Source organism: Lissotriton vulgaris, chromosome 6 (genome assembly GCF_964263255.1).
Source record: "Lissotriton vulgaris chromosome 6, aLisVul1.2, whole genome shotgun sequence".
Taxonomy (NCBI): Eukaryota; Metazoa; Chordata; class Amphibia; order Caudata; family Salamandridae; genus Lissotriton; species Lissotriton vulgaris.
In genome coordinates, this window is record NC_141694.1 from 1792292833 (window position 1) to 1792306351 (window position 13519).

General features: G+C 43.7%; 1 protein-coding gene across 1 annotated transcript in view; it reads left to right on the forward strand.

Annotated features, from left to right (window-relative positions):
* Positions 1–13519, forward strand: part of LOC147709496 (clusterin-like) — a 395044-nt gene that overhangs the window by 338296 nt on the left and 43229 nt on the right. The window contains exon 7 of the mRNA XM_086925501.1: positions 9633–9820. Within this exon, the coding sequence (XP_086781627.1) occupies positions 9633–9820 (188 nt within the window). The remainder of the gene's footprint in view (positions 1–9632; positions 9821–13519) is intronic.

A 13519-nucleotide genomic window follows, 5' to 3' on the forward strand; every position in this document is an offset into this window, starting at 1 on the left:
ACATTCCACAGGGAAAAACCAGGAAGGGTTCCTAAGCGGTATACGGACAGCGCCGGGACACCTTTGTTGGAGGTAGCTGTGCGCTTTACAAATGGCATTTACATTCACTTAGGGGCGAAGCAAGAGGAATCCCGAAATTGGAAATTCCACCAATAAAAGGTGTACCAGGGCAGCCCAGCAAGTAAACTCTCTGATTATAGACCACAGGTTACGATCATGTAATGGTAGGACTGACTCAGATAAGAGAGCCGGGTTTACTTTCAAGAGAGGGGTATCTAAATCCAGAATCAACTAGTTCTTAGTCGATATAGAAATCTGGGGAAATATCAAAGATATGATGGTTATTGACAGGGATGACAGTGACCACAACACTCTATTTTTAACATTGCATAACATGTTGGACTACCATGCCTCCATATTACAAAACAATGCCCCAGTGATTACAAGCAACAACGAGAGAAGTGTTAAACGACCGATGGTTCTCTTACACCAAACAGCCCTTCCAGAAATTTATAAAAGGGTAGAGCGAGCTTTTGTGGAACTAGCCCCAATAAATGAGAACAGGGCTGACACTCTGCAAGTCTTTAGGGAATTAAATGATGCCATAAAACCTTTCTTTTGTAAAATAAATGATAATATCCTCCCTCGCAAACACACTAAGCCATGGTATAGCCAATCATGTTGGCGGGCTAAGGAAATTCTCATGAAGGCGGTAAAGACCGAATCCCCAGATAATATAAGAGCATGTAGGAAAAATTACATCTGTAATCAGAAAAATGCCAGAAAAGACTGGGAGGCTGATAAATGGAGAGACCTTGTGGAAGCCTCGCAGATGAGGAATAGTCAAAAATTCTGGCACCTAATGGCGAAAGGCTCTAGTAGCCTGAAAACAGAAAATAGTTTCCACCTGCAGCCCCAAATCTGGGAGGAATACTTTGGGAGTCTATATGCTCCCCTGCCCTTAATGGAGGATATATCCATTACTATTGAGGAAACCACTTTGGCCATAAACTCAATCCAGAAAGGAAAGGCCCCTGGTTTGGATAAACTGCCCGGAGATATGTATAGAGCAGAGCCTGAAATATGGGGGGTATTATTAACTAGAGTTTTCAACGCCATCTTGGAAGGGGGAGAGGTCCCACCTTCCTGGAAGGGCGCTGAAATCATCCCCATCTTTAAAAAAGGAGAAAAGGGCTCCCCTGAAAATTATAAACCCATCAGTCTCATTGATGTTTCCCAAAAAATCTTTGGAAAGGTTATACTAGTCAGAATCCAACAATGGATGGAGAACAACCATGCACTTTCCGACCTTCAGGCGGGCTTCAGGGAGTCCACGAGCACAACGAATCAGGTCCTCAGATTCCTCATGATAATCTGGAAAGAAGAGGTCATCAATAGAGGTCACCTGTACGTTGTGTTTGTGGACTTAAAAACAGCTTTTGAATTCATTAATAGAACCCAATTGTGGTCCGTCTTGAGAGATATGGGTCTACCACCATACTTGCTTGACATCTTGGTTCGCTTGCATGAAAACAACTTTGCAAAGGTTAGATGGAACACGAATAGTGGACTCACGGGCAACATAAATATCCAAAAAGGTGTCCTCCAGGGATGTGTCCTGACCCCTACTCTATTCACACTTTTTGTGAATGGAATCATAGATGAGCTCTTTAATTGTGATCGAGATCCTCCTAAAATGGGAGGTAGAACTGTCCCTTGTTTGCTATTCGCAGACGACACCCTATTGATTGCAAGAACGCCAAGAGGAACCCAGAACCTCCTCAATAGACTTGAGGGGGCCTGTAACTTGAGGGGGCTTGTAATCAACTGTAGTAAGACCAAATACATGGTGTTTAATCCCTATAAACATCACAAGCTCCGCATCCTCCCTTAAAACAAACTGACGAGTGTTAAACGCCTTCTTCAAGGTGGGTATCTCTTTTTATATATATATATATATATATATAATATAGTTCATATTATTTATATTTAGAAATATTGTAATTACAATTATTAGTGTAATAATATTTTAAATTAGATATATGTAAATAAATATATATGTGTTTTACTTAAAAAAAATTATTATAATTGTTATATTTATTTTAAAGCCATTGCATATATTTTATTTTTATTACATCAGTGTTATTCTTTAAAAGAATGAATGTTTACTATTTAAATGTATATAATTATATATATATATACATCGATATTAGTGACAACAATATTTTTGTCATTTACATAAGTATAGCATGACAATATTTTTGACATCGATGTTTATGTCACAATATTTTTGTATGGGGATATTTTGTCAGTGAACCCAGCAGTTTAATCCGTTGTGCGTAGTCTGTTATGTATATTCTACCAAAATAGATTTTAAAATGTAGTAAGCCAGAAAGAGATTGAACATTTTTAAATTATTTGGTGGTTGCAAAAGAGCACAAATGTGGCGATAGACTTTTGCCTTTATTTGATAATCTGTATCCTAGAAACAGAACACTGATTAGAGTTTGAAAATATAAATTATAGCAATGGTCAATGAATCCCAGGATTATGTGATCCGCTTTGGCCAAATGTGCATTTAAATTGTCATCTGTTAGGTAAATATCATTAACATAGGACAATGTTTCTGTGTCAATTTCTTGTTGAATTGAACTTACTCGGGCTGCAAGCAGACCTGGACTGTTCCTATACCTCTGCCGAAGCCTACAGAACCTTTCTGAGCGCCTAGCACTGTGAATGTAGTCAACTTTTCAACTTTCAGGCATTATATTTTGACAGAAAAAGCCATTGGAAATGTCCAATGTAGATTTGTATTTTTTAGAAACAATGTTATTGATCGCGTGCTATGTGAATTTTGATTGCAAAAGTGCATGTATGAATATTTATTTGTCTATAGTCTGAGACTATGCAACAGGAATGATCTGGCTTAAGCACACGAAACAATGGATTGTTCATAGGAGAGTCAAAAGGCTCAATTACTCCTTGATATTTTAATAGTGATAGAATCTCCCTAACAGGGTGTTTATCTTTATGTTGAATAGGGATTGTGCTTGCACCTGCAGGCTGGACTTTATAGGTATAACATGATAAGGTTAGTCTTTATCCCAACCCACCTCATTGCGATATATAAGGCTAGGGCTTGAGCAACAGCATATTCTGTAGCATATGCTGCTTTAACTTCCACAAGAACAATAACAGAAAAAGAAAGCATGAGTACATTGTCTCATGTGGGACTTTTCTGAAAAACTCAGGCAGCCAATCTACCTCAGCCAGGAGAATGTTGTACTCATTACCTCAGTTCTGCCCGAATAGAACTTTAATAGTACGCTGTTCCTTACTCTTAATTTGCATGTCTAACTCATAGACTCCATCATGAGGGCTTGGCCGTCAATCTGGAGTTTCTAGCTGTACATAGTCATTAGTGGGTCTCACCACCAGATTCCCTAGAATAGTCTAGTGAACTATGGTGACCTGTGCTGCACTGTTCTTGCTCATGTTTTTTCTGAATTAGAGTTCTGAGTATTTGTGGCCCATTTATCAGAAATTCTGGCCACTTTCTTCTTTTTATATTTTGGAAGATTCTCTTCATTTTTTATGACATCAGAAGAGCACTGTGAGTACATTTTGGGAGTCACATATTCCTCCAGTCTGCAGTCCCATTGGCCCCCTTTCTCTGGCCATTCGTCCGTAGAGTCCTTAAATGAACGAGAAGGACATGTATCAGAATACTTTTACCTAGCAGGTTGCTTAAGTGTATCACAGTTACATAGATTGCAATGCTTTTGAGAAGACTCTGGTTGCAGAGATCAAGATTGTGCTTTAGCTAAAGCTTAGTTTCTATCCAAGCGTTCTTTAGAAGACTCAGATGTCTGTTTGGTAATTTTGCAACTAGGATGGTTCACCACTCCGAAATTAGAGGCGTTTGCATTTGTGGTGCTTGGTAACTTCAGCATCAGATTCACCTTTTGTTGGAATTGGCCCTTTTTGCAGGGTTATCCCCAAACTTTCTGCCTACCTCCTGTATTTTTTCTGAACTGTTTTTGTTGATTCTAAGACTCTGGGTACTTTACCACTGCTGATCAGTGCTAAAGTGCATGTGCTCTCTCCTGTAAACTTGGTATGGTTGGTCTACCTCCGTTTGGCATATTTTATTAACTTGTCAGTACCTTGTACACTGGTAACCTATATACCCAGGGCCAGTAAAGGAAATGCTGTGAGTGGGGCACTGCATACACCACCCACAGATGTAGCCTTTTAAACCTGACTCAGGACTCTGCCACTTCAGGGCCTGTGTGCAAGTTTACTGCCACAGTGACGTGGCACTTAAAGTATTTGCCAAGTCTGAAACTCCCATTTTATGACATACAGGTCACAAGATAGGCCCTAGGTTGCCCGTTGGGCAGGGGGCTGTGTAGGTAAAAGGTAGGACATGTGCCATTATTGTGTGGCATGTCCTGGTAGTGACAAACTGCCTATTTGGTTTCTCACTGCTGTGAGGCCTTCTCCTATTATAGGTTTTCATTGGGAATTCCCTGATATGTGTTTCAGTGGTAATTTCTCATATGAAAGAGGTAGCGTGGCCCTGTTTGTTATGTTTGGAATAGTAGTGATCAATCCTGCTGATTGGTGAAAGCGGATTTGTTTTTACTATTTTGGAAATGCAACCTTTAGGAGCGGGTATTTCTCTGTGCTTATGGTACTTTGTGCCATGCCTGGTTGTGAATTCCCTGTCTGGTTTTTGAGTGACAATGGCTGGTGATGTGCATTCACTGGAGACAGTCCCATGGGGGGGGTGAGGAGTGTCCTGCCTTCCTGGGTGACTCATAGTTGGGCTGAATAGGCCTGGACTGCATTTAGAGTAGCAGGAGGAGTTTCGCTAGCACCTGAATAGGGCTGCGCCTGCGTTTCACAATTCGGTCTCCGCCCCACTAAAGTGTGTCTGGAGCCAGGGCTGGGGACTGAATGGGGGTGTTGTGCACTTCTAAAGTTGTTTGAAGTCCTCCCAGAACAAAGACTTTGGGAGTATATGTACAAGGGCTGTGACCCAATGATTTTAGACACTGTGTGGAACTTGTAGCCAGTCGTCGCTGGCTCTACAGACTGCACCTGGCCACTTATGCATGTCCAAAGTGTCACAAAGAAAAACTATGATAATGCATTTTCAATGCTTATTGAAATCTCTCATCTTGTAAATAAAACATGAACTGTGATTGTCAGAAAGATCAATCAATCAATCATTACATTTGTAAAGCGCGCTACATACCTGTGAGGGTCTCAAGGCGCTGGGGGGGGGGGGGGAGTCAGGGTTGAAGCCTGCTACTGATCGAAGAGCCAGGTCTTGAGAAGTCTTCTGAAGGCCAGCAGGTCCTGGGTCCGTCGTAGGCTGGTAGGGAGAGTGTTCCAAGTCTTGGGGGCGCCGCCGGCGGTGATTTTCCGGATGCGTGGAACTGTGGCGAGGGTGGCAGAGCAGGTGGCAGAGCGGAGGCTGCGGGTGGGGGTGTAGAAGCTGAGTCGATCGTTGAGATATGCTGGTCCGGCATTGTGTAGGGCTTTGTGTGCGTGAATGAGGAGTTTGAAGGTGATCCTCTTGTTGACGGGGAGCCAGTGCAGGCCTCTCAGGTGGGGTGTGATGTGGCTGCGTCGGGGAACGTCGAGGATTAGTTGTGCCGATGCTTTCTGGATGCGTTGCAGCCGTCTCAGGAGCTTGGTTGTTGTTCCTGCGTAGAGGGCGTTTCCGTTGTCCAGTCTGCTGGTGACGAGAGCCTGGGTGACGGTTCTTCTTGTGTCGGAGGGTATCCATTTGAAGATCCTGGGGAGGATTCTGAGGGTGTTGAAGCAGGAGGCGGAGACGGCGTTGAGCTGCTTGGTCATGGTGAAGGCGGAGTCGAGGATGACCCCTAGGTTGCGTGGGTGGTTGATGTGTTCAGGGGCAGTTCCTAGCGAAGTTGGCCACCAGGAGTTGTCCCAGGCTGAGGGGGTTGCGCCAAGGATGAGGACCTCGTCTTGTCTGAATTCAGCTTCAACCTGCTGACCTTCATCCATTAGGCGACGGGCTTCATTCCTCTGTGGAGGTTGGCTTTGGCGGTGTGGGGGTCTTCGGTGAGGGAGATGATCAGCTGGGTGTCATCGGCGTAGGAGATGATGTTGAGGCTATGCCGTCGTGCGATGTGGGCGAGAGGTGCCATGTAGATATTGAACAGCGTCGGGCTGAGGGATGATCCCTGAGGAACGCCGCAGATGATCTCGGTGGTCTTGGAGCGGAAGGGTGGGAGGCGGACGCTCTGGGTTCTGCCAGAGAGGAAGGATGTGATCCAGGCCATGGCCTTCTCTTGGGTTCCGGCGTCATGGAGGCGTGCTGTTAGGGTGCGGTGGCAGACCGCGTCAAAGGCTGCTGATAGGTCCAGAAGGATGAGGGTGGCTGTTTCTCCTTTGTTCATAAGGATCCTGATGTCGTCGGTGGCGGCGATGAGGGCGGTCTTGGTGCTGTGATTGCTGGGGAAGCCGGACTGGGATGGGTCCAGGATATTGTTGTCTTCGAGGTAGCGGGTCAGCTGCCTGTTGACGAACTTCTCTGTGACCTTCACCGGGAAAGGGAGCAGGGAGATGGGCCGGAAGTTCCTGAGGTCGTTCGGGTCCGCCTTGGGTTTCTTCAGTAGTCCGTTGATCTCGGTGTGCTTCCAGCTCTCTGGGAAGGTTGCTGTCTCGAAGGAGATGTTGATTATTTACCGGAGGTGGGAGCGATGGCTGTGCTGGCTTTGTTGAAAACGTGATGAGGGCATGGGTCAGATGGGGACCCAGAGTGGATGGAGTTCATGGTCTTGACGGTGCCATTGTTGCTGACGTTGGACATGGTGGTCAGGCGGCTGGTGCGCTTGGTGGTCGCAGGGGTGGTGGTCTCGGTGGTGGGGGTGGTGGTGTTGAAGCTGTCATGGATGTCGGTGATCTTGCAGTGAAAGAAGGTGGCCAGTGAGTCGCACAGGTCTTGCTTGTGATGGTGATATGTCGTTGGTGTTGGCGCTGGGGTTGGAGAGTTCTTTCACGATGTTGAAGAGCTGTTGTGTGCGTTGTTGTCTAGGCGGTTCTTGAAGGCGGTCCTCTTGGCGGTCCTGATGAGTTGGTGGTGTCTGTGGGTTGCGTCCTTGTGGGCGGTGTAGCTGTCTGGTGTTCGGTCGCGGAGCCAGTTCTTCTCCAGCTTCCGACAGGTGCGCTTGGAGGTTCGGAGGTCTTCGGTGAACCAGACGGCTTTCTTGTTGGCGTGATTGGTGGTGTAGGTCTTGAGTGGGGCGAGGGTGTTGGCGCAGTCGTTGATCCACTGTTTGAGGGTGATGCAGCGGTGGCGGGGTCAGCGGGGTCGGTGGGTGGTCCCAGGGTGAGCGCGGTGGTCAGTTGGTCCTCGGTGGTCTTGCCCCAGCAGCGGCGTGGCATCTGTTGGGTCCGGTGGTGTGTGGTGGGTTTCCTGAAGGTGAAGTGGACACATCTGTGGTCTGTCCAGTGGGGTTCAGTGGTGTGGTTGAAGGAGACATGGGGACTTGCGGAGAAGATGGGGCCAGTGTGTGTCCAGCGACGTGGGTGGGTGTCGTCACGAGCTGTTTGAGTCCGAGGTTGGCGAGGTTGTAGATCAGGGCGGTGGAGTTGGCGTTGTTGTTGTTCTCGAGGTGGAAGTTCAGGTCTCAGAGGAGGATGTAGTCCTCAGGTCTCAGAGGAGGATGTAGACCTCATCCGCACCCACGAGGGCGTGGGTGCTGATGAGGTCAATGATGGCGTCGCTGAACTGTGGCCGGGGTCCGGGTGGTCTGTAGACAAGTGTTCCTCTGAGGGTGGTGTTGGGGTCGGTGTGGATCTGGAAGTGCATGTGCTCGGCAGTGGTGAGGGTGTCGTCGGTGCTGGTCGAGACTCTGAGGGTGTCCTTGTGGATGATGGCGATTCCCCCTCCCACTCCGTTGGTGCGGTCTCTGTGGGAGATCTTGTAGCCCTCTGGGATGGCTATGGCAATGTCTGGTACCGAGGTGGTGTTCAACCTGGTCTCCGTCAAGAAGGCGACGTTGGGGTTGGTTGAGTCTAGGAGGTCCCAGAATTCGATGGCATGCTTGCGAGCGGAGAGGGTGTTGAGGAGGATGCATCGGAGGTGGTTGGGTTCTCTGATTGATGTTTTGGCGGGCCGGATGCTGGAGAAGCTGCAGTTCCGGCAGGTGAAGGGCCCTTGGGTGCGATCAGATACATTGTTATTAGCATTATTAGAATGGTGAAAAATAGGAACAGTTCAATCATGCTAAAGAGAGCATGTTGGGAGTACCCATCTGCCAGGCATATTGGAATGAACCAACCCCATACCTTAGTACTGTATGTCAGGAAGCTGGCCCTAGTGCATTAACAAATGCACCCCAAATTGAGTGTGTATACATGCTCACTTCTTCTTGCATGGCTCTCTTCCTTCTCAGCGTGATGTCAGGGATAGCGGAACTGCATCTCGGTCACAGCAGCTTTCCATGATGATGCCGGTGGGAAGTGAACCTCTCACTGACTTCAGCATCAACACTGTTTAAATAATAATATGGCACGCTTATCCCACTGTGCCAAGGGTGCAGAACAGCGTCTGTAATTAGTCTAAAGCTGAAGAGTCCTCTGCTACAAGAAAACAAAAATGAGGCATTGTGTTCTCACTTGTGCGTGCCTGGAACTGAATGTGCAGACTACAGGGCTACAATGTAGAGCAGAAATAAATGTGTGCATGGCATATTCTCTCATTAGGGAAAACATGTGTACACCACTATTAGAAAACGATGCAAAATTAAAACAAAAAGCTAAAATGGAGACTAAATGTAAGCTATATAACTCTGGCATTGGTGCAGAGAGATAGCTTAAGAGTGCCCTTGAAAGAAGGAGACAAAGCACTTAAGGGATGATCTTACTAGGGCGAGCTTCTGATGATGATTGATTAGCATGAAATGGTTGGCCTTATCAAAAGAATCAATGAGGTCTAACTGCAAGAACACAATACCCAGAGCAACCTCAATGATGTGGCCTATCTGAAAATTTGCCTGAGATCAGTCATGAGATCATATGGTAGGAGTGTTTTAAAAATAAAAATAAAAAGCAATTCCCAAAGGGGGGAGCAACAGACGGGCTTAGGTGTGGGAGGCAGAGAAGCAAGCAGCCCAGTAGCAGTCTGCATCTGGATTATTTAAAAAATGTATAAATACAAAATGGGAAGGGGTTGGGGAGCAATGGGGAAGAGCACAGGAAAGACTGCATTCCTGTGTTAAAATTGGAAAAAAGAGTTCCTTACATCAGCAGTGAAAGAACCCAAGTTATCCAATAAGAACATGGTAAATATGAAATGTTCCAGAGATTAAACAATGGGCATGATTCACAAAGAGCATCCACACTCATGGTGGTGGCCCCACAGCCGTGGGGGGAGTTTCTGCACTTGGGACTGAATCTCCGCAATAAGACTCCCCCACAACCGTGGGGCCTCCGCCATGAGTGCGCAGGCTCTTTGTGAATCATGCCAAATATGTCTTCGCCAAAACTGAGACGAAGCCTGAGAATGACACTTTTGTTGCTTTTGGACCTTACGAAATTTTGGCATAGTATGTTGGGTGCTGCTTTAGCCTGTCTTTCCTTTTTTTCAGAATGTTATAGCAAACGATCAGTGGAGGGTACAATCGAAGAACGGTATCAAGAAGCCTTGAAGATGGCTGAAAAATACTCAAGACTGTATGAGGATCTGCTTCAGAGATTCCAAAAAGTAATTCAAAACAAAACCAGCGTCTCAGAGAATCCCGACCAGGGGCCACAGCCGAATGCGGAATTCGCTACAGTAAGTTAGGCTTTTATGTTGCAAATCATGTGGCCTTCGTGGTAAATCAATAATTATCTGGTAAATGATGCAGCCACAGTATGAAATAAATCCACTGGCCCGCCCCAGTGTCCTTTATTTTATCAACAATGTATTCACAAAAGGTGAACAAGTTGTAAAGACTTTAATTCTAAATACTGCCCATTATTAGCTGCAGTTTAAAGAAAATGGCTTTACTCCAGATGACTACCCCCAAATACCCCAACTTAAACATGTAATTTAAAATAATATCTAACCTGTTATATTGTCCTAGATTGCCATTGTCTGGTAACATTGACAAACCATTTGGCACCATGGTTTATGGCCTCACCATAACCATGTGATGGCAATATTGAAGAATATTAAACAGTGCAACAGTAAGCAGTGGTAGTTGCCACTTGGTAGTTATGATTTGGACCACATTTCCATAGGGAACTGATTTTTGGGCTTGCTGATAACTTTGAGGCTGTTTGACTAACTTTTATGAAACTTTGCAAACAAAAGTCTCATCCACTTCAGCTCCATCCTGGAATATTATGGGGTGATCCGTCAAGTGGGGTGTAGAAAATAAGGGGGGAGGGAGGGGGGCGAAACATGCTTTTCTGAAGCTATTTTCCATAGGAAAATTGAACAGAGATTCAGATTTGGTGTAAATCCGTTGAGTAATTTTGGAGAAATTAAGGTTCAAAATTCATGTATATTTTATAAGTTGTGGCCATTTGTGGTGCATGGTTACATGTCAATAAGTTATTGAACCCATCCCCATGCTGTGCAAACCCTTCATCCATACGCAGTTGGCATAGTAGAGTATGGCTATAGTCAATTACTTTACGTTACAAAAACCGTAAAAATGTACTGAAAAAACAACGTTTGAAGTGACGTTATAGTTAGATGAAAATGTCAATTAACAACAAACATTTTACACTTTGCAATTAATTGTCAGTGCTTATGATCGGCTGCAAAACATGGTGGTGCGGTTTGTCACATTTAGTTAGGTGAAAATGTCAATTAAGAACAAAATATTTATAACTTTGCACTTAATTGTCAATGCTTATGATAGTCTGCCACATTGTGGCTCTGTTTGTCTCATTTAGAGACCAGCACAACAACAGTTCATTATTAATTCAATATACATTAAAGTGAGTCACCCCTTCCTTCCAAGCCAGTCTTATAGCTTTGGGGGCCTGGAATAGTCTAAATGTTCACACTTGGAAGAGTGTGATAGTAGTTGTGTTGGTACTGTTATTGGCAACAGTGGCAAGGGCACTGGGTGGTGCAAGTTGCAGTGGGCTCCAGACAAGTTCCCTGGCACAGTTTTTTTGCTTCACAAATTAGCACTAACTAAAAGAACACTGAAATTCACCAGTTATGGTTAACTGAAGTAAGACATGGTTGAACGGAATTTGGCAAAAAGCTTGATATACCCAGAAAGCGTGCTGTTTGTGATTCAGTGTAAATCCGTTCAGTGTCGTTTTTGAGAAATTAAGGTTTAAAAAATCTATGTATATTCAATGCTTTTCTGCAGTGCATGGCATGGGATGCCTGCCCACAGGGGTCTGGGTGCAGGGCCTGGCTCATGGCCAACAGTGGTCTGACCGTGGTATTATGATTACGGCGGTCCGAGGCTCGCAATATGCTGATGGTGCCCCTGTGTCACCACCAAGCATATTACGGGTTTCTTCCCCCCCGCACTTTTCATGGCAGTGAGCCCACAATGAAAAGTGTGGTGGTGAAGAAACAAAGTGGGCCCAACAGGGCTGGGGTTGCATGCAGGAGGGCATATGGTGTACCCCCCTGTCTGCATGCACCCCCTGTTCCGGCACGGCATGGGCTTTACGGATCACTGAAATAATATAGACTGCCAAAATATCGACCTGCAAAAATATCGTTGCCAAAATATCGACAGACAAAATATCGGCTTTCTATCTACAAACAGGTAAGTACAAAAATATCGAGTTCAAAATATCGTTAACAATAATATAGATGTAAAAAATATCGACTTTATTAAAAACAGTGTTAAATTAAATTAATATTAAATTTTAATTACTAAAATATACTTAAAAATACTTACATTAAATTATAATAATTAAATAATAAATGAAAATAATAAAAATAATTTTTTACAATCTTATTTGTTGACCCTGAACCCTAAAATATACCCCTTTACCCAAAAACCCCAAACTGACCCTAAACCCTAAAAATACCCCTTTACCCAAAAACTAAAAACTGACCCTGAACCCTAAAAATACCCCTTTACCCAAAAACTGAAAACTGACCCTGAACCCTAAAAATGCCCCTTTATCCAAAAAACTGAAAACTGACCCTGAACCCTAAAAATGCCCCTTTACCCAAAAACTGAAAACTGACCCTGAACCCTAAAAATGCCCCTTTACCCAAAAACTGAAAACTGACCCTGAACCCTAAAAATGCCCCTTTACCCAAAAACTGAAAACTGACCCTGAACCCTAAAAATGCCCCTTTACCCAAAAACTGAAAACTGACCCTGAACCCTAAAAATGCCCCTTTACCCAAAAACTAAAAACTGACCCTGAACCCTGAAAATACTCCTTTACCCAAAATTTATCAATATTATTTAATTACCAAATAATTATTAATTAACAATAACAATAAAGTAAATATATTAGCACATTAGCTGTAATTATTTTAATAATTAATATTATTTTTCCCAAATAATTACTTAACAATAACACAAAATTATATATATTAAAATGTACTCTAATTAATGTAATTAACTAATTACAATTAATCAATTACCAATTAATTACTAAATCAAAATATGTACAAAATTATATTAATTAATTAACTAATTATTATTAATGATCAATTAATTATTAATTATAAATATTTACAAACATATATTAATTAATTAATTATTATTAAATTACTTCCCACCCTATTCCCCTATAAACCCACAACCCGCTACAGAATTACATAACGCAATTATTAAAAAAACAAAATCCATTTAATAAAATATTTTATAACATTAATACACACTTTTCACACATATTATTAAAAAGTCGATATTTTTGCTATCTATATTTTATACAGTCGATATTACTTCACTTACCTGAAAAACGATATGTCCAGTCGATATTTTGTCCAGTCTATATTTAAAACTCGATATTATGTCCAGTCGATATTTTGGAGTCGATATTTTGTCTGTTCACCGGGCTTTACAGCCCATGCTGTGTTGGAAGGACTGCTGCTGTCCCATGCACTGCCTTTCTAAGGCTGTCCTATGAGCCTTTGAAAGGCAGGCCGTGGGCAAGCTGCCGCAGGACATCCGGCCCAGATTACAACTTGTAATATGGTGGGCGGTTGGTGGTGGAGTTTAGCGGTGTGGGTGCAGTGTTGTGGCATGCCTCCCGCCAAAACCATAATGAGGCCTGAGCTATCTGCTGCATATAATAGGATTTGTTTCTCATTATTTAGGTGGTCCTGTAAAATGAAAGATTCCTCATTATAGGTAATTGTTAAATGTTCAGATGCGTGTATATCTTGGTATCTTTTAAGGGCTGATGGGGTATCGTTAGTAGCTTTTTAGTTTGTGCAATTGAAAACTATAATGTGGGATAGGTGGTAGTTGCCCTGTTACATGTTCATGGTCTTTAGGTAGTATATCTTTAAGGATCTTGATTTTGAGTTCCTGGGAGCAAGTGC